This window comes from Hemiscyllium ocellatum, chromosome 38 (assembly GCF_020745735.1).
Source record: "Hemiscyllium ocellatum isolate sHemOce1 chromosome 38, sHemOce1.pat.X.cur, whole genome shotgun sequence".
Taxonomy (NCBI): domain Eukaryota; kingdom Metazoa; phylum Chordata; class Chondrichthyes; order Orectolobiformes; family Hemiscylliidae; genus Hemiscyllium; species Hemiscyllium ocellatum.
In genome coordinates, this window is record NC_083438.1 from 23990035 (window position 1) to 24012815 (window position 22781).

General features: G+C 55.8%; 1 protein-coding gene across 1 annotated transcript in view; it reads right to left on the reverse strand.

The window, feature by feature from the left end:
• The window catches only part of LOC132833908 (rho guanine nucleotide exchange factor 1-like), a 106833-nt gene that overhangs the window by 42070 nt on the left and 41982 nt on the right, over positions 1-22781 (reverse strand). Inside the window, exons 2-4 of the mRNA XM_060852567.1 lie at positions 9429-9542; positions 3397-3489; positions 2651-2764 (exon numbers count right to left, since the gene is read on the reverse strand). Of these exons, the coding sequence (XP_060708550.1) occupies positions 2651-2764; positions 3397-3489; positions 9429-9542 (321 nt within the window). The remainder of the gene's footprint in view (positions 1-2650; positions 2765-3396; positions 3490-9428; positions 9543-22781) is intronic.

Sequence of the window (22781 nt, forward strand, 5' to 3'; positions counted from 1 at the left end):
ACGCCCTTCCTCCGGCACCACGCGCTTCCTCCGGCACCACACCCTTCCGCCAGCAACACGCCCTTCATCCAGCACCACGCCCTTCCGCCGGCAACACGCCCTTCATCCAGCACCACGCCCTTCCGCCGGCAACACGCCCTTCCTCCGGCACCACGCCCTTCCTCCGGCAACACGCCCTTCCTCCGGCACCACGCCCTTCCGCCGGCAACACGCCCTTCCTCCGGCACCACACGCTTCCTCCGGCAACACGCCCTTCCTCTGGCACCACGCCCTTCCTCCGGCAACACGCCCTTCCGCCGGCAACACGCCCTTCCTCCGGCACCACGCCCTTCCTCCGGCAACACGCCCTTCCTCCGGCACCACGCCCTTCCGCCGGCAACACGCCCTTCCTCCGGCACCACACGCTTCCTCCGGCAACACGCCCTTCCTCTGGCACCACGCCCTTCCTCCGGCACCACGCCCTTCCTCCGGCACCACGCCCTTCCTCTGGCACCACGCCCTTCCTCCGGCACCACGCCCTTCATCCGGCACCACGCCCTTCCTCCGGCACCACGCCCTTCCTCCGGCAACACGCCCTTCCTCCGGCACCACGCCCTTCCGCCGGCAACACGCCCTTCCTCCGGCACCACGCCCTTCCTCCGGCAACACGCCCTTCCTCCGGCACCACGCCCTTCCGCCGGCAACACGCCCTTCCTCCGGCACCACGCCCTTCCTCCGGCAACACGCCCTTCCTCCGGCACCACGCCCTTCCGCCGGCAACACGCCCTTCCTCCGGCAACACGCCCTTCCTCCGGCACCACGCCCTTCATCCGGCACCACACGCTTCCTCAATGACCCAGCCTCGGGATACAGCCCATTGACATCTGAGATACACCACCCCCCCTCAAACACCCCTCCCTCAGACACACTCCCTCAAACACCCCTCCCTCAGACACACTCCCCCCTCAAACACCCCTCCCTCAGACACACTCCCTCAAACACCCCTCCCTCAGACACACTCCCCCCTCAAACACCCCTCCCTCAGACACACTCCCTCAAACACCCCTCGCTCAGACACACTCCCTCAGACACACTCCCCCCTCAAACACCCCTCCCTCAGACACACTCCCTCAAACACCCCTCCCTCAGACACACTCCCTCAGACACCCCTCCCTCAGACACACACTCCCCCCTCAAACACCTCTCCCTCAGACACAGACCCCTCAAACACCCCTCCCTGAGACACACTCCCCCCTCAAACACCCCTCCCTCAGACACACTCCCCCCTCAAACACCCCTCCCTCAGACACACTCCCTCAAACACCCCTCCCTCAGACACACACTCCCCCCTCAAACACCCCTCCCTCAGACACACTCCCTCAAACACCCCTCCCTCAGACACACTCCCCCCTCAAACACCCCTCCCTCAGACACACTCCCTCAAACACCCCTCCCTCAGACACACTCCCCCCTCAAACACCCCTCCCTCAGACACACTCCCTCAAACACCCCTCCCTCAGACACACTCCTCCCTCAAACACCCCTCCTTCAGACACACTCCCCCCTCAAACACCCCTCCCTCAGACACACTCCCCCCTCAAACACCCCTCCCTCAGACACACTCCCTCAAACACCCCTCCCTCAGACACACTCCCTCAAACACCCCTCCTTCAGACACACTCCCCCCTCAAACACCCCTCCCTCAGACACACTCCCCCCTCAAACCCTCCTCCCTCAGACACACTCCCCCCTCAAACACCTCTCCCTCAGACACACTCCCCCCTCAAACACCCCTCCCTGAGACACACTCCCCCCTCAAACACCCCTCCTTCAGACACACTCCCCCCTCAAACACCTCTCCCTCAGACACACTCCCCCCTCAAACACCCCTCCCTCAGACACACACCCCCTCAAACACCCCTCCTTCAGACACACTCCCCCCTCAAACCCTCCTCCCTCAGACACACACTCCCCCCTCAAACACCCCTCCCTCAGACACACTCCCCCCTCAAACCCTCCTCCCTCAGACACACTCCCCCCTCAAACACCCCTCCCTCAGACACACTCCCCCCTCAAACACCTCTCCCTCAGACACAGACCCCTCAAACACCCCTTCCTCAGACACACTCCCCCCTCAAACACCTCTCCCTCAGACACAGACCCCTCAAACACCCCTCCCTGAGACACACTCCCCCCTCAAACACCTCTCCCTCAGACACACTCCCCCCTCAAACACCCCTCCCTCAGACACACACCCCCAAACACCCCTCCTTCAGACACACTCCCCCCTCAAACACCTCTCCCTCAGACACACTCCCCCCTCAAACACCCCTCCCTCAGACACACTCCCCCCTCAAACACCCCTCCTTCAGACACACTCCCCCCTCAAACACCTCTCCCTCAGACACACTCCCCCCTCAAACACCCCTCCCTCAGACACACACCCCCTCAAACACCCCTCCTTCAGACACACTCCCCCCTCAAACACCCCTTCCTCAGACACACTCACCCCTCAAACCCTCCTCCCTCAGACACACACTCCCCCCTCAAACACTCCGCCCTCAGACACGTTCCTCCTGAAACACCCCTCCCTCAGACACACCCCCTTCAAACACCCCTCCCTCAGACACACTTAGGGTGGGGGGGTGTATGCCGAAGATGTGGCACTCACCACGTAAGAAGCGTCAAACTGCAGGATGACGTGATGGAGGAAGATAATCAGGTAGGTAGGCCGGTCCTTCAGCAACTCAATGCACTGGAAGTGACTGCAGTTGTCGTCCACGTTCTGAGGGGAAGGAGGGGTGGGGGGCAAGAAAAGTGGGCGTTAGGCAGGGGGCCCACAGACTGACAATCGGCCTGCATTGGTATGGCACCTGTCACCCAACAAAGCGTATGCTCCCGCCAACACCACCCCAGCGGACGGCCCAAGTGTGTCTGCCCACCCACACCTCTCATAACGTGGTCCGCCTCAATCCCATCCTGTATGATCTGCCATGACGGTATGGAATGGTGGCTCATTGGGTTAGCGCTGCTGCCTCACGGCGCCAGCGACGCGGGGTCAAAACCAGCCTCAGGGGCGACTGTCTGTGTGGAGTTTGCACGTTCTCCCCGTGTCTGTGTGGTTTCCCTCTGGGTGCTCCGGTTTCCTCCCACAGTCCAAAGATGTGCAGGTTCGGGTGGATTGGCCATGCACATCCCTGGACACTATGGGACAATTTAGCATGGGTTTATTGTGTCGGTCAGATTGGAGACCCTCATGATGCCGGGTTGGAGATAAATTCGGGAGAGTGAAACATTATGCACCACCCCCCCACCCCCCCTCCCCGCAAAACCTCGGGTACCGACCTCCGAGAGGGGGCGGTGGGGGAAGTGTTGACCACTCCTGCTGTGAGAGGGTCCCCTCTGCCAGCCACTCACCGGATCGATGTCATTCTCGAATTCCTCGTCCTCCGCTCCGATGATCAACATGGCGGGGTTGTTGGCTCCATGCGCCCTCCCGAACGGCAAACGCTGAAACGAGAACCAGGCACCGCATCAGCGCGCAAAACCACCGCCGCGTTCGTTCAGGACAAACGGAGACAGACCGCACTCTAAAGGCAGCCCCAACCGCTCTCGGGCTCCAGGGAAGGCTGCACGAGGTGTGGCCATCCTCAGAGTCCAACACGTTCCACACTGGTGTACGGAGACCGAGAGCAGGAATCCCCGGGCTAGGGGAGTGGGCACAACGGGACAGAGACACAGAGGGCAGTGACCGGGGAAAGAGGGGGCAAGGAACAGGCAAGAGGGAGAGGGAGAGAGGGAGCAGGGAGGGAGAGAGAGGGGGAGAAGGGAAGGGGAGAGAGAGGGAGCAGGGAAGGGGGGGATAGAGAGGGGGAGCAGGGAGGGAAAGAGAGGGAGCAGGGAGGGGGATAGAGAAGGAGCAGGGAGGGGGAGAGAAGGAGCAGGGAGCGAGAGAGATGGAGCAGGGAGGGGGAGAGACAGTGAGCAGGGTTGGGGGAGTGAGAGCGAGAGAGGGGGAGAGAGCAGGGAGAGGGAGAGGGAGAGAGAGCAGGGAGGGGTGCAGAGAGGGAGAGCAGGGAGGGGGAGAGAGAGGGAGCAGGGAGGGGGAGAGAGGGAGGAGGGAGGGGGGGAGAGAGGGAGGAGGGAGGGGGGAGAGAGAGGGAGCAGGGAGGGGGAGATAGAGGGAGAGAGCAGGGAGGGGGAGAGAAAGGGAGCAGGGAGGGGGAGAGAGGGAACGAGGGGGTGAGAGAGAGGGGGAGCAGGGAGGGGGAGAGAGAGGGAGTAGGGAGGGGGAGAGAGGGAGAGAGCATGGAGGGGGGGAGAGGGGTGAGCAGGGAGGGGGAGCAGGGAGAGGGAGAGGGGGGGAGCAGGGAGAGGGAGAGAGAGGGGAGCAGGGAGAGGGAGAGAGAGAGAGCAGGGAGAGGGAGAGAGAGAGGAGCAGGGAGAGGGAGAGAGAGAGGAGCAGGGAGAGGGAGAGAGAGAGGAGCAGGGAGAGGGAGAGAGAGAGGAGCAGGGAGAGGGAGAGAGAGAGGAGCAGGGAGAGGGAGAGAGAGAGGAGCAGGGAGAGGGAGAGAGAGAGGAGCAGGGAGAGGGAGAGAGCGGGAGCAGGGAGAGGGAGAGAGAGAGGAGCAGGGAGAGGGAGAGAGAGAGGAGCAGGGAGAGGGAGAGAGCGGGAGCAGGGAGAGGGAGAGAGAGAGGAGCAGGGAGAGGGAGAGAGAGAGGAGCAGGGAGAGGGAGAGAGAGAGGAGCAGGGAGAGGGAGAGAGAGAGGAGCAGGGAGAGGGAGAGAGAGAGGAGCAGGGAGAGGGAGAGAGAGAGGAGCAGGGAGAGGGAGAGAGCGGGAGCAGGGAGAGGGAGAGAGAGAGGAGCAGGGAGAGGGAGAGAGAGAGGAGCAGGGAGAGGGAGAGAGAGAGGAGCAGGGAGAGGGAGAGAGAGAGGAGCAGGGAGAGGGAGAGAGAGAGAGAGAGCAGGGAGAGGGAGAGAGAGAGGAGCAGGGAGAGGGAGAGAGCGGGAGCAGGGAGAGGGAGAGAGAGAGGAGCAGGGAGAGGGAGAGAGAGAGGAGCAGGGAGAGGGAGAGTAGGAAAGGGGAGAGAGAGTGTGGGGGGGCGGGGCGCGGGCGAGACCAGGAAGGGACAGTGTGGAGGGGAGAGGGGGGAAGACCAGGGAGGGGGAGAGAGGGGGTGGGGGGGTGGGGGGCGCAAACCACGGAGGGGGGGGAGGGGGGGCGAGCGAGGGGAAGACCAAGGAGGGGGAGGGAAGGTGGAGACCAGGGAGGGGGAGAGAGGGGGGAAGACCAGGGAGGGAGAGACCAGGGAGGGAGAGAGAGAGAGAGGGGCGGGGGGGGGACCAGGAGGGGGGAGACCAGGGACAGAGAGAGAGTGGGGGGGGGGTGGTAGACCAGGGAGGGAGGGAGAGAGAGAGAGAGGGAGAGGGGGAGAGCAAGGAGGGGGCAGACCAGGGAGGGAGAGTGGGAGAGGATCCGGGAGGAAGAGAAATAGGGGAAGACTTGGGGGAAGGTGGTAAAGGGGAGATGGAGGGGGAGACTAAGGAGGGGGAGAGAGAGGGGGGTACCAGGAGACGGATGAGCTTTGGAGACTGGGGCAAGCAGAGGGAGAGATGGGAAATCGAGAGAGAGAGAGAAGAGAGCAACACGATGAGGGACAGGTGGAGTAGCGATGCAGAGGGGAAGAGCAAACGGACAGGGGGAGAGAGAGAGAGAGAGAGGGGGGACAGGGGCAGGAGAGAGGAAAGGGAGATGGGGGACTGAGAGATTGGAGAGCTGCAGCAGAGAGGTGGGACACAACAGGAAGGGCACGGGGACGGGGGGAGAGAGACCAGAGACAGGAGGCGCGAGTGAATGCAACTGGGAGGAGGGAACGTAGACAGGAGGGGAGATGTTCGAGAGGTGGAGGAGGAGGAGAGACAGAAGTGGGGAGAGAGAGAGAGAGAGAAAGGGACAGGGATGGAGGGTTTGATGAGTTAGAGATGGAGGCAGAGGGATTGCAGTAAAGGGTGAAGGTGGTTGGAGGAGGATAGAGGGAGGGAGGAAGACACATGGAAGAAATAACGCCTGAAATAGGAAACAGTCTGTTCACTGTGATCATGTATGAACCGTGACCCCCTCCATCACTCGGTACTGCCATTCTGTCCATCAGACTTCTACTAGCCCTGACCTATTCACTCCCTTGGCTCTTTCACCAGGACTCTCATTTCATCCCATTATTTCCCCAGTTCCCTTTAAAATTGCGTTTGGAAGGGCTGGCGAGGTGCCTTTTCCCCTCGGTCTTTACAAATCTCCTCTGCCTCCCCAACCAAGCCGTTCTGGCGATGAACGTAAATTGACACAAAAGGCACAACGCCCAACCTTGCGGGAAGTCCCGAAATAAAGCCCAGAAAACGCTGGAGGCAGCCAGCAGACGCGGCAGCTCCTGCACAGGGAAGCCCCAGCTCTGCCAATGGTGGTCAGCCGAAACCCAAACAGAAACAGCTGGAGAAACTTGGCAGTTATCGAAGAGTGTGGGGCTGGAAAAGCACAGGCTGGTCAGGCAGCACCAGAGGGGCAGGAGAGTCGATGTTTCGGGCAGGAGCCCTTCATCAGCTGACTGGCTGCGTCTTCTCAGCATCACCCCCTTCAACAGCTTCAGAAAATACTCACAAGGTTGTTGCCAGGGTTGGAGGGTTGGAGCTACAGGGAGAGGCTGAACAGGCTGGGGCTGTTTTCCCTGGAGCGTCGGAGGCTGAGGGGTGACCTTATAGAGGTTTATAAAATCATGAGGGGCATGGATAGGATAAATAGACAATGTCTCTTCCCTGGGGTCGGGGAGTCCAGAACTAGAGGGGCATAGGTTTCGGGTGAGAGGGGAAAGATATAAAAGAGACAGAAGGGATAACATTTTCACGCAGAGGGTGGTACGTGTATGGAATGAGCTGCCAGAGGAAGTGATGGAGGCTGGGACAATTGGAACATTTAAAAGACATCTGGATGGGTATCAGAACAGGAAGGGTTTGGAGAGATATGGGCCGGGTGCTGGCAAATTGGGTTGGGGGATATCTGGCCGGCATATGACCGAAGGGTCTGTTTCCTGTGTTGTACCCTCTCTGTGACCCTGATCTGCAGCGCTGACATGCTCCGGTGGCCGCACCAGTTCAGAACAGTGGGCGAGAGTATCAGAGTGTGGTTAATATCTGTGCAGATGACACCTCAAATGGCTGGTACAGTCGACAGTGGAGAAGGTAATCTAAGATGACAAAGAGATCTTCAACAGTTGGGCTGAGGGGTGGCAAATGGAGCTAGATTTGGATAAATGAGAGGTATCGCGTTTTTGTGAAACTAACTTCGACAGTGAATGGTCGGGACTTTGATAGTGCTGTCGGACAGACACTTAGGGGTCCAGATATACTTCCTTGAAAGTGGCATCATAGGGAGGCAGGGTGGTAAAAGGGGGCATTTAACGCGCTTGGTCAGAGCACTGGGTAGAGGCATTGAGCTGGTACAGGACGTTGGTGAGGCCACTTTTGGAGTACTGTGTAGAGTTCTGGTCGCCCTGCAGATGGAAGGAGATGGGTAAATTGGGGAGGGTTTACCCAGGGTATTGCCAGGCCTGGAGAGTTTGAGCTATCAGGAGAGGCCGACGCGCTTTTCGCTGGAGGGTAGGAGGTTGAGGGCGGGGTGACCATGTGGAGGTTTATACAATCACGAGGGACATAGATAAGGTAAATAGCAGAGATATTTTCCCTTGTGTAGGGGACTTCAAATCACAGGGTGGCAGAGTATCTCAGTGGGTTAGCACTGCTGACTCACAGCATCAGGGACCCAGGTTCGATTCCAGCCTCGGGGGTGACTGTCTGTGTGGTGTTTGCACATTCTCCCCGTGTCTACGTGGGTTTCCTCCGGGTGCTCCGGTTTCCTCCCACAGTCCAAAGATGTACAGGTTAGGGTGGATTGGCCATGCTAAATTGTCCCATAGTGCCCAGGGATGTGCAGGTTAGGGTGGATTGGCCATGCTAAATTGTCCCATAGTGCCCAGGGATGTGCAGGTTAGGGTGGATTGGCCATGCTAAATTGTCCCATAGTGCCCAGGGATGTGCAAGTTAGGGTGGATTGGCCATGCTAAATTGTCCCATAGTGCCCAGGGATGTGCAGGTTAGGGTGGATTGGCCATGCTAAATTGTCCCATAGTGCCCAGGGATGTGCAGGTTAGGGTGGATTGGCCATGCTAAATTGTCCCATAGTGCCCAGGGATGTGCAAGTTAGGGTGGATTGGCCATGCTAAATTGTCCCATAGTGCCCAGGGATGTGCAGGTTAGGGTGGATTGGCCATGCTAAATTGTCCCATAGTGCCCAGGGATGTGCAGTTTAGGGTGGATTGGCCATGCTAAATTGTCCCATAGTGCCCAGGGATGTACAGGTTAGGGTGGATTGGCCATGCTAAATTGTCCCATAGTGCCCAGGGATGTACAGGTTAGGGTGGATTGGCCATGCTAAATTGTCCCATAGTGCCCAGGGATGTGCAGGTTAGGGTGGATTGGCCATGCTAAATTGTCCCATAGTGCCCAGGGATGTGTTAGTTATGAATAAGGGCAGAGTAATAGGGGAGGGGAATGGGTCTGGGTGGATACCCTTCAGGGGGTCAGTGCCGACTTGTTGGGCCTGTTTCCACCCTGCCGGGAGTCTACGATCTATTCTATGAGCCGGTTCAAACCCACCTCCTCCCCGCGTGGCGAAATCTGGATTGAAATTTAAAAATCTGAATTGGAGAGTGAAATGATGGGAGCGAAACTCATCTCAACGTCAGGAAACCCCCAGCCTGAATTGCCGATGTCCTTGAGTGAGGGAAATGTCTCACGCCTATCCAGTCTGGTCAATGTAGAACACAGATGCGGAGTGAACAAGGAGGGGTGCTGTAAAAGCACAGCATCCAGGGAGCAGGAGAGTCCACCTTTCCAAGCAGAATCCCTTCATCAGGGATATGGAGGACCTATGCCCGAAACGTCGATTCTCCTGCTCCCTGGATGTGGTGTTTTTCCAGCACCGCCCTCTCGACTCTCCAGCTTCCTGGAATCCTCACTTCCTCTTTCAGGGAAACTCATTCAACTTCTTAACTCTCCTCTGGGGGCTGAGGGGATGGGTGAGGAAGGGACGAAGGGGCAGGAAGAGCTCAGCACGGTCTTAACCTCCACCACCACCAGATGAAGGAGCAGCGCTCCGAAAGCTAGCGCTTCCAAATAAACCTGTCGGACTCTAACCCGGCGTTGTGTGAGTTTTAACTTGGCCCACCCTGGCTCCTCCCAGTCCCGTGCAGAGGGAGGGGGGTTTGGGACCGGACTTGCCACCCAGCTGCTGCCAGACCCACTGAGTTCCTCCAGCGCTCCCAACTCCTGGAAGATAAGAGAGGCAGGCGGAGCCAGCTGGAGAGGGCGCCGCGCGAGGGGTGGGTGGGGATTACTCACTGCGTCGCTTCCATCGTCCAGGTCCATGGCTACCGAAGGCTTCTGGGCACCCCCTGGGCGCGAGGGCTCTTCCCCGTTCCTGCTGGGCTGGGCACTCAACTCCGGTTGGCGAGCCTGCGGGGAGACAGTAGGGGTGAACACATGCAAGGGGAGCCACTTCCTGTTCGCGCAACATCGAGTCAGGCTGGGGGGGGAGAGGGGTCCATCGTTCCCCCACCCCACACCCCCTCCAACATTGTCCCCCCCCCCACTTCTCATGTAGACTCATCGGACAAACACAGCGCAGTACCGCGTCCTCTGGACAGGCCCCATGCTCCCTCCTCTCTCCCCTCATACAACCCCACCACCAATATCCCCCCATTCCCCCCTCACACCCATTTCCTCCTCACACCCCCTATTCCCCCCTCAGAGACAGACACAAACACACACACAGATACACACACACTCACAGACAGACACACACACACACAGACACACACACATACAGACAGACACACAGACAGACACACATACACACGCACAGACACACAGACACACACGCACAGACACAGACACACACAGACACACACAACACACACACAGACACACACAGACGCACACGCACAGACACACACACGCACAGACACACACACAGACACACACAACACACACACACAGACCGACACACACAGACGCACACACGCACAGACACACAGACAGACAGACAGACACACAGACACACACAACACACACACACAGACAGACACACACAGACGCACACGCACAGACAGACACACACACAGACACACACACACAGACAGACAGACACACACACACACACACACAGCAGCGACCATGGTGAGGTTACACAGGGACACCACCCACAGTGCACCCTTGCAGAGTGTAACAAGCTTCTTCACGCATCTCACACCGATATCTGTCTGTTGCCCTCACGCACAAACAGCGCGAGACCCCTCAGTGTGTCCTATCTCACACCCGTGTGCTGTGCAAAAGCCCACCCGCGTAGCACACACGCCACAAACAGATTTCAACACATGTCTCAGCCTCACACGGACTGATACTCATCTGTATCCCATTGCCACAGCAACAGATATCCACCCATAAGTGCACATACACACACGGGCCTAGACTCAGGTGTATCTCACTCTTACACTGACATATCGGGCTGTATCTCACTCTCACATTGACTGCCACCCACCCATATCTCACTCACATTTATAGATACTCACCCATATCCTACCCACATGACCAATATTCACCCATATCTCACTCACATTTACATACACTCACCCATATCCTACCCACATAACCAATATTCACCCATATCTCACTCACGTTTATAGATACTCACCCATATCCTACCCACATAACCAATATTCACCCATATCACACTCACATTTACATACACTCACCCATATCCTACCCACATGACCAATATTCACCCATATCTCACTCACGTTTATAGATACTCACCCATATCCTACCCACATAACCAATATTCACCCATATCTCACTCACATTTATAGACACTCACCCATATCCTACCCACATGACCAATATTCACCCATATCTCACTCACATTTATAGATACTCACCCATATCCTACCCACATGACCAATATTCACCCATATCACACTCACACACACAGTGACTGTCATCCATTCGGATGTCACGCACTCACTCGACTATATCGACCTCACTCTCATACTGACCGAGAGTGATCCATTTCCTGCCCTCACACAGACCAGTATCTCACGTCTTTTACATTGGTCAGTATCCACTCGTATATGTGCAACAATACATGGGTTTACCAGGCAGAGTGAATGGATACATGTTACCGTGCAGAATTCCTGTGTACTCAGGGTGAGGGTTAATGAAGTCAAGAGCATGGATGGCTGGACAGGATTCCCAGTGTACTCAGGGTAAGGGTTAACACAGGACAGCCCGCCTGCTCTGCCGAGCTCTGTAAACAATCCCACGATTAAACACACAGCGCTGGGCCTGGCTGCAAGACAAATTATTCTTACAGGGAGCAAGCAGACAAATTCACACGCCCACAAACCGACTGGCAGCTTTGTCCGGGGGATGAGCCGGCCAGTACAGTCAGCTCGTCTCACTCCTCACTGCCCAGAAGGCGAACGGTGGCACTGAGCTGAGGAGCGGACCTCAGCGCATCCTGTTCTGCCAGAGACGAACATGTCCAGCCGTGCTGCACAACAGAGCAAGTCACAGATTCCACAGGGGGGGGGTGGGGAGAGAGAGAGAAAGCTGGAGATGATCCAGGAAGGAATCTCAGGGTTGAGGACCCAGGCACAGGGATCGAAGCAAATACCGTGTGAATAGGGGAGGGGGTTGAGACACACACCATCAACTCGGTGTTGGGCGCTAGGCCAAGGTAGAGACCCCTTGTCAGAGGGGAAACCTTGAAGGCATCAGCACAAGGGCCACCATCAGTGAGTCCTGAACCCACTCAGGGCCAATATGCTGCGACGCCTCGCCCACCCCCTACGTCCTTCCTGCCTCACTCACCCTGCTCCTCCAGTCACCTCAGAGAGGGAACGGCTTCACAGTGCGATCAGGAGATGATGAACCCAGAGACCCAGGTTCGATTCCTGCTGTGTCACACGGTGCCATTGGAATTCCATTCAAGATACACTCTGAGACGGTGGGTGGAATGAGGAAGGCTGTCCGCTCCACCAGCGTCCCTCACACCGGCTGTCCGGACATGATACAGGCCTTCACGTGACTCCAGGCCCACAGCAATATCACTGACACATCACTGAACCGTGGGCAAGCAGGGAGACACAACACATACTGGCCGTGTCAATGATGCTCACATCCCAGAAACAACACAACGAAAACACAGCACCGGATCATAGGCGGAACTGCCCACTCATATATGGGACTACTACAGTCAATACCAGTGTTACACAGTGACAGACCTGTCCCCACCAGTACTGTACCCCAGTGTTACACAGTGACAGACCTGTCCCCACCAGTACTGTACCCCAGCGATATACAGTGACAGACCTGTCCCCACCAGTACTGTACCCCAGTGTTACACAGTGACAGACCTGTCCCCACCAGTATTGTTCCTCAGTGTCATACAGTAACAGACAAGTCCCATCCAGAACTGTACCCCAGTGTTATACAGTAACAGACAAGTCCCATCCAGTACTGTACCCCAGTGTTACACAGTGACAGACCTGTCACCACCAGTACTGTACCCCAGTGTTACACAGTGACAGACCTGTCCCCACCAGTATTGTTCCTCAGTGTTATACAGTAACAGACAAGTCCCATCCAGTAATGTACCCCAGTGTTATACAGTGACAGACCTGTCCCCACCAGTACTGTACCCCAGTGTTACACAGGGACAGACCTGTCCCCACCAGTACTGTACCCCAGTGTTATACAGTGACAGACAAGTCCCATCCAGTACTGTACCCCAGTGTTACACAGTGACAGACCTGTCCCCACCAGTACTGTACCCCAGTGTTATACAGGGACAGACCTGTCCCCACCGGTACTGTACCACAGTGTTATACAGGGACAGACCTGTCTCCACCAGTACTGTACCCCAATGTTACACAGTGACAGACCTGTCCCCACCAGTATTGTGCCCCAGTGTTACACAGGGACAGACCTGTCCCCACCTGTAATGTACCCCAGTGTTATACAGGGACAGACCTGTCCCCACCAGTACTGTACCCCAGTGTTACACAGTGACAGACTCGCCCCAACCAGTACTGTACCCCAGTGTTATACAGCGACAGACCTGTCCCCACCAGTACTGTACCCCAGTGTTATACAGTGACAGACCTGTCCCCACCAGTACTGCACCCCAGTGTTACACAGGGACAGACCTGTCCCCACCAGTGCTGTACCCCAGTGTTATACAGTGACAGACCTGTCCCCACCAGTACTGTACCCCAGTGTTATACAGTGACAGACAAGTCCCATCCAGTACTGTACCCCAGTGTTACACAGTGACAGACCTGTCCCCACCAGTACTGTACCCCAGTGTTATACAGGGACAGACCTGTCCCCACCGGTACTGTACCCCAGTGTTATACAGGGACAGACCTGTCTCCACCAGTACTGTACCCCAATGTTACACAGTGACAGACCTGTCCCCACCAATATTGTGCCCCAGTGTTACACAGGGACAGACCTGTCCCCACCTGTAATGTACCCCAGTGTTATACAGGGACAGACCTGTCCCCACCAGTACTGTACCCCAGTGTTACACAGTGACAGACTCGCCCCAACCAGTACTGTACCCCAGTGTTATACAGCGACAGACCGGTCCCCACCAGTACTGTACCCCAGGGTTATACAGAGACAGACCTGTCCCCACCAGTACTGCACCCCAGTGTTACACAGGGACAGACCTGTCCCCACCAGTGCTGTACCCCAGTGTTATACAGTGACAGACCTGTCCCCACCAGTACTGTACCCCAGTGTTACACAGTGACAGACCTGTCCCCACCAGTACTGTACCCCAGTGTTATACAGGGACAGATCTGTCCCCACCAGTACTGTGCCCCAGTGTTACACAGTGACAGACCTGTCCCCACCAGTACTGTACCCCAGTGTTACACAGTGACAGACCAGTCCCCACCAGTACTGTACCCCAGCATTATACAGTGACAGACCTGTCCCCACCAGTACTGTACCCCAGTGTTATACAGGGACAGACCTGTCCCCACCAGTACTGTACCCCAGTGTTACACAGGGACAGACCTGTCCCCACCAGTACTGTGCCCCAGTGTTATACAGGGACAGACCTGTCCCCACCAGTACTGTACCCCAGTGTTACACAGGGACAGACCTGTCCCCACCAGTACTGTACCCCAGTGTTATACAGGGACAGACCTGTCCCCACCAGTACTGTACCCCAGTGTTACACAGTGACAGACTCGTCCCAACCAGTACTGTACCCCAGTGTTACACAGTGACAGACCTGTCCCCACCAGTACTGTACCCCAGTGTTATACAGGGACAGACCTGTCCCCACCAGTACTGTACCCCAGTGTTACACAGTGACAGACCTGTCCCCACCTGTACTGTACCCCAGTGTTATACAGGGACAGACCTGTCCCCACCAGTACTGTACCCCAGTGTTATACAGGGACAGACCTGTCCCCACCAGTACTGTACCCCAGTGTTATACAGTGACAGACCTGTCCCCACCAGTACTGTACCCCAGTGTTACACAGTGACAGACCGGTCCCCACCAGTACTGTACCGCAGTGTTTTTCAGTGACAGACCTGTCCCCACCAGTATGGTACCGCAGTGTTACAGTGACAGACCTGTCCCCACCAGTACTGTACCGCAGTGTTATGCAGTGACAGACCTGTTCCCACAAGTACTGTACCCCAGTGTTATACTGTGACAGACCTGTCCCCACCAGTACTGTACCCCAGTGTTACACAGGGACAGACCTGTCCCCACCAGTACTGTACCCCAGTGTTACACAGTGACAGACCTGTCCCCACCAGTACTGTACCCCAGAGTTATACAGTGACAGACCTGTCCCCACCAGTACTTTACCCCAGTGTTATACAGGGACAGACCTGTCCCCACCAGTACTGTACTGCAGTGTTATACAGTGACAGACCTGTCCCCACCAGTACTGTACTGCAATGTTACACAGTGACAGACCTGTCCCCACCAGTACTGTACCCCAGTGTTACACAGGGACAGACCTGTCCCCACCAGTTCTGTACCCCAGTGTTACACAGTGACAGACCTGTCCCCACCAGTACTGTACCCCAGAGTTATAGAGTAACAGACCTGTCCCCACCAGTACTTTACCCCAGTGTTATACAGGGACAGACCTGTCCCCACCAGTACTGTACTCCACTGTTATACAGTGACAGACCTGTCCCCACCAGTACTGTTCCCCAATGTTACACAGGGACAGACCGGGCTACATCAGTACTGTACCCCAGTGTTACACAGGGACAGACCTGTCCCCACCAGTACTGTACCCCAGTGTTATGCAGTGACAGACGTGCACTCACCAGTACTGTACCCCAGTGTTACACAGGGACAGACTTGTCCCCACCTGTACTGTACCCCAGTGTTACACAGGGACAGACCTGTCCCTACCAGTACTGTACCCCAGTGTTATACAGTGACAGACCTGTCCCCACCGGTACTGTACCCCAGTGTTACACAGGGACAGACCTGTCCCCACCAGTACTGTACCCCAGTGTTATACAGTGACAGATGTGTCCCCACCAGTACTGTTCCCCACTGTTGCACAAGGACAGACCGGGCCACACCAGTACTGTACCCCAGTGTTATACAGTGACAGACTAGTCCCCACCAGTACTGTAACCCAGTGTTATACAGGGACAGACCTGTCCCCACCAGTACTGTACCCCGTGTTACACAGTGACAGACCTGTCCCCACCAGTACTGTACCGCAGTGTTATACAGGGACAGACCTGTCCCCACCAGTACTGTACCCCAGTGTTATACTGTGACATACCTGTCCCCACCAGTACTGTACCCCAGTGTTATACAGCGACAGACCTGTCCCTAACAGTACTGTACACCAGTGTTACACAGTGACAGACCTGTCCCCACCAGTACTGTACCCCAGTGTTACACAGTGACAGACCTGTCCCCACCAGTACTGTACCCCAGTATTATACAGTGACAGACCTGTCCCCACCAGTACTGTACCCCAGTGTTACACAGGGACAGACCTGTCCCCACCAGTACTGTGCCCCAGTGTTATACAGGGACAGACACGTCCCCACCAGTACTGTACCCCAGTGTTATACAGGGACAGACCTGTCCCCACCAGTACTGTACCCCAGTGTTACACAGTGACAGACTCGTCCCAACCAGTACTGTACCCCAGTGTTATACAGGGACAGACCTGTCCCCACCAGTACTGTACCCCAGTGTTATACAGTGACAGACCTGTCCCCACCAGTACTGCACCCCAGTGTTACACAGGGACAGACCTGTCCCCACCAGTACTGTAAACCAGTGTTATACAGTGACAGACCTGACCCCACCAGTACGGTACCCCAGTGTTACACAGTGACAGACCTGTCCCCACCAGTACTGTACCCCAATGTTACACAGTGACAGACCTGTCCCCACCAGTACTGTACCCCAGTGTTATACAGGGACAGACCTGTCCCCACCAGTACTGTACCTCAGTGTTACACAGTGACAGACCTGTCCCCACCTGTACTGTACCCCAGTGTTATACAGGGACAGACCTGTCCCCACCAGTACTGTACCCCAGTGTTACACAGTGACAGACTCGTCCCAACCAGTACTGTACCCCAGTGTTATACAGGGACGGACCTGTCCCCACCAGTACTGTACCCCAGTGTTACACAGTGACAGACCAGTCCCCACCAGTACTGTACCGCAGTGTTTTTCAGTGACAGACCTGTCCCCACCAGTATGGTACCCCAGTGTTACAGTGACAGACCTGTCCCCACCAGTACTGTACCGCAGTGTTATGCAGTGACAGACCTGTCCCCACAAGTACTGTACCCCAGTGTTATACTGTGACAGACCTGTCCCCACCAGTACTGTACCCCAGTGTTACACAGGGACAGACCTGTACCCACCAGTACTGTACCCCAGTGTTACACAGTGACAGACCTGTCCCCACCAGTACTGTACCCCAGTGTTACACAGGGACAGACCTGTCCCCACCAGTTCTGTATCCCAGTGTTATACAGGGACAGATCTGTCCCCACCAGTACTGTACCCCAGTGTTATACAGGGACAGACCTGTCCCCACCAGTACTGTACCCCAGTGTTACACAGTGACAGACCTGTCCCCACCTGTACTGTACCCCAGTGTTATACAGGGACAGACCTGTCCCCACCAGTACTGTACCCCAGTGTTATACAGGGACAGACCTGTCCCCACCAGTACTGTACCCCAGTGTTATACAGTGACAGACCTGTCCCCACCAGTACTGTACCCCAGTGTTACACAGTGACAGACCGGTCCCCACCAGTACTGTACCGCAGTGTTTTTCAGTGACAGACCTGTCCCCACCAGTATGGTACCGCAGTGTTACAGTGACAGACCTGTCCCCACCAGTACTGTACCGCAGTGTTATGCAGTGACAGACCTGTTCCCACAAGTACTGTACCCCAGTGTTATACTGTGACAGACCTGTCCCCACCAGTACTGTACCCCAGTGTTACACAGGGACAGACCTGTCCCCACCAGTACTGTACCCCAGTGTTACACAGTGACAGACCTGTCCCCACCAGTACTGTACCCCAGAGTTATACAGTGACAGACCTGTCCCCACCAGTACTTTACCCCAGTGTTATACAGGGACAGACCTGTCCCCACCAGTACTGTACTGCAGTGTTATACAGTGACAGACCTGTCCCCACCAGTACTGTACTGCAATGTTACACAGTGACAGACCTGTCCCCACCAGTACTGTACCCCAGTGTTACACAGGGACAGACCTGTCCCCACCAGTTCTGTACCCCAGTGTTACACAGTGACAGACCTGTCCCCACCAGTACTGTACCCCAGAGTTATAGAGTAACAGACCTGTCCCCACCAGTACTTTACCCCAGTGTTATACAGGGACAGACCTGTCCCCACCAGTACTGTACTCCACTGTTATACAGTGACAGACCTGTCCCCACCAGTACTGTTCCCCAATGTTACACAGGGACAGACCGGGCTACATCAGTACTGTACCCCAGTGTTACACAGGGACAGACCTGTCCCCACCAGTACTGTACCCCAGTGTTATGCAGTGACAGACGTGCACTCACCAGTACTGTACCCCAGTGTTACACAGGGACAGACTTGTCCCCACCTGTACTGTACCCCAGTGTTACACAGGGACAGACCTGTCCCTACCAGTACTGTACCCCAGTGTTATACAGTGACAGACCTGTCCCCACCGGTACTGTACCCCAGTGTTACACAGGGACAGACCTGTCCCCACCAGTACTGTACCCCAGTGTTATACAGTGACAGATGTGTCCCCACCAGTACTGTTCCCCACTGTTGCACAAGGACAGACCGGGCCACACCAGTACTGTACCCCAGTGTTATACAGTGACAGACTAGTCCCCACCAGTACTGTAACCCAGTGTTATACAGGGACAGACCTGTCCCCACCAGTACTGTACCCCGTGTTACACAGTGACAGACCTATCCCCACCAGTACTGTACCGCAGTGTTATACAGGGACAGACCTGTCCCCACCAGTACTGTACCCCAGTGTTATACTGTGACATACCTGTCCCCACCAGTACTGTACCCCAGTGTTATACAGCGACAGACCTGTCCCTAACAGTACTGTACACCAGTGTTACACAGTGACAGACCTGTCCCCACCAGTACTGTACCCCAGTGTTACACAGTGACAGACCTGTCCCCACCAGTACTGTACCCCAGTATTATACAGTGACAGACCTGTCCCCACCAGTACTGTACCCCAGTGTTACACAGGGACAGACCTGTCCCCACCAGTACTGTGCCCCAGTGTTATACAGGGACAGACACGTCCCCACCAGTACTGTACCCCAGTGTTATACAGGGACAGACCTGTCCCCACCAGTACTGTACCCCAGTGTTACACAGTGACAGACTCGTCCCAACCAGTACTGTACCCCAGTGTTATACAGGGACAGACCTGTCCCCACCAGTACTGTACCCCAGTGTTATACAGTGACAGACCTGTCCCCACGAGTACTGCACCCCAGTGTTACACAGGGACAGACCTGTCCCCACCAGTACTGTAAACCAGTGTTATACAGTGACAGACCTGACCCCACCAGTACGGTACCCCAGTGTTACACAGTGACAGACCTGTCCCCACCAGTACTGTACCCCAATGTTACACAGTGACAGACCTGTCCCCACCAGTACTGTACCCCAGTGTTATACAGGGACAGACCTGTCCCCACCAGTACTGTACCCCAGTGTTACACAGTGACAGACCTGTCCCCACCTGTACTGTACCCCAGTGTTATACAGGGACAGACCTGTCCCCACCAGTACTGTACCCCAGTGTTACACAGTGACAGACTCGTCCCAACCAGTACTGTACCCCAGTGTTATACAGGGACGGACCTGTCCCCACCAGTACTGTACCCCAGTGTTACACAGTGATAGACCAGTCCCCACCAGTACTGTACCGCAGTGTTTTTCAGTGACAGACCTGTCCCCACCAGTATGGTACCCCAGTGTTACAGTGACATACCTGTCCCCACCAGTACTGTACCGCAGTGTTATGCAGTGACAGACCTGTCCCCACAAGTACTGTACCCCAGTGTTATACTGTGACAGACCTGTCCCCACCAGTACTGTACCCCAGTGTTACACAGGGACAGACCTGTACCCACCAGTACTGTACCCCAGTGTTACACAGTGACAGACCTGTCCCCACCAGTACTGTACCCCAGTGTTACACAGGGACAGACCTGTCCCCACCAGTTCTGTATCCCAGTGTTATACAGGGACAGATCTGTCCCCACCAGTACTGTACCCCAGTGTTACACAGTGACAGACCTGTCCCCACCAGTACTGTACCCCAGAGTTATACAGTGACAGACCTGTCCCCACCAGCACTTTACCCCAGTGTTATACAGGGACAGACCTGTCCCCACCAGTACTGTACCCCAGTGTTATACAGTGACAGACCTGTCCCCACCAGTACGGTAACCCAGTGTTACACAGTGACAGACCTGTCCCCACCAGTACTGTACCGCAGTGTTATGCAGTGACTGACCTGTCCCCACAAGTACTGTACCCCAGTGTTATGCAGTGACAGACCTGTCCCCACCAGTTCTGTATCCCAGTGTTATACAGGGACAGACCTGTACCCAGCAGTACTGTACCCCAGTGTTACACAGTGACAGACCTGTCCCCACCAGTACTGTACCGCAGTGTTATACAGTGACAGACCTATCCCCACCAGTACTGTACCCCAGTGTTACACAGGGACAGACCTGTACCCACCAGTACTGTACCCCAGTGTTACACAGTGACAGACCTGTCCCCACCAGTTCTGTATCCCAGTGTTATACAGGGACAGACCTGTCCCCACCAGTACTGTACCCCAGTGTTACACAGTGACAGACCTGTCCCCACCAGTACTGTACCCCAGTGTTACACAGTGACAGACCTGTCCCCACCAGTACTGTACCCCAGTGTTACACAGTGACAGACCTGTCCCCACCTGTACTATACCCCAGTGTTATACAGTGACAGACCTGTCCCCACCAGTACTGTACCCCAGTGTCACACAGTGACAGACTCGTCCCAACCAGTACTGTACCCCAGTGTTATACAGGGACAGACCAGTCCCCACCAGTACTGTACCCCAGTGTTATACTGTGACAGACCTGTCCCCACCAGTACTGTATCCCAGTGTTATACAGGGACAGATCTGTCCCCACCAGTACTGTACCCCAGTGTTACACAGTGACAGACCTGTCCCCACCAGTACTGTACCCCAGAGTTATACAGTGACAGACCTGTCCCCACCAGTACTTTACCCCAGTGTTATACAGGGACAGACCTGTCCCCACCAGTACTGTACCCCAGTGTTATACAGTGACAGACCTGACCCCACCAGTACGGTACCCCAGTGTTACACAGTGACAGACCTGTCCCCACCAGTACTGTACCGCAGTGTTATACAGTGACAGACCTGTCCCCACCAGTACGGTAACCCAGTGTTACACAGTGACAGACCTGTCCCCACCAGTACTGTACCCCGTGTTACACAGTGACAGACCTATCCCCACCAGTACTGTACCGCAGTGTTATACAGGGACAGACCTGTCCCCACCAGTACTGTACCCCAGTGTTATACTGTGACAGACCTGTCCCCACCAGTACTGTACTTCAGTGTTACACAGTGACAGACCTGTCCCCACCAGTACTGTACCCCAGTATTATACAGTGACAGACCTGTCCCCACCAGTACTGTACCCCAGTGTTATACAGGGACAGACCTGTCCCCACCAGTACTGTACCCCAGTGTTACACAGGGACAGACCTGTCCCCACCAGTACTGTACCCCAGTGTTATACAGGGACAGACACGTCCCCACCAGTACTGTACCCCAGTGTTATACAGGGACAGACCTGTCCCCACCAGTACTGTACCCCAGTGTTACACAGGGACAGACCTGTCCCCACCAGTACTGTACCCCAGTGTTATACAGGGACAGACCTGTCCCCACCAGTACTGTACCCCAGTGTTACACAGTGACAGACCTGTCCCCACCAGTACTGTACCCCAGTGTTACACAGGGACAGACCTGTCCCCACCAGTACTGTACCCCAGTGTTATACAGTGACAGACCTGTCCCCACCAGTACTGCACCCCAGTGTTACACAGGGACAGACCTGTCCCCACCAGTACTGTAAACCAGTGTTATACAGTGACAGACCAGACCCCACCAGTACTGTACCCCAGTGTTATACAGGGACAGACCTGTCCCCACCAGTACTGTACCCCAGTGTTACACAGTGACAGACCTGTCCTCACCAGTACTGTACCGCAGTGTTTTTCAGTGACAGACCTGTCCCCACCAGTATGGTACCCCAGTGTTACAGTGACAGACCTGTCCCCACCAGTACTGTACCGCAGTGTTATGCAGTGACAGACCTGTCCCCACAAGTACTGTACCCCAGTGTTATACTGTGACAGACCTGTCCCCACCAGTACTGTACCCCAGTGTTACACAGGGACAGACCTGTACCCACCAGTACTGTACCCCAGTGTTACACAGTGACAGACCTGTCCCCACCAGTACTGTACCCCAGTGTTACACAGGGACAGACCTGTCCCCACCAGTTCTGTATCCCAGTGTTATACAGGGACAGATCTGTCCCCACCAGTACTGTACCCCAGTGTTACACAGTGACAGACCTGTCCCCACCAGTACTGTACCCCAGAGTTATACAGTGACAGACCTGTCCCCACCAGTACTTTACCCCAGTGTTATACAGTGACAGACCTGTCCCCACCAGTACTGTACCGCAGTGTTACACAGTGACAGACCTGTCCCCACCAGTACTGTACCGCAGTGTTAGACAGTGACAGACCTATCCCCACCAGTACTGTACCCCAGTGTTACAAAGGGACAGACCTGTACCCACCAGTACTGTACCCCAGTGTTACACAGTGACAGACCTGTCCCCACCAGTTCTGTATCCCAGTGTTATACAGGGACAGACCTGTCCCCACCAGTACTGTACCCCAGTGTTACACAGTGACAGACCTGTCCCCACCAGTACTGTACCCCAGAGTTATACAGTGACAGACCTGTCCCCACCAGTACTTTACCCCAGTGTTATACAGTGAC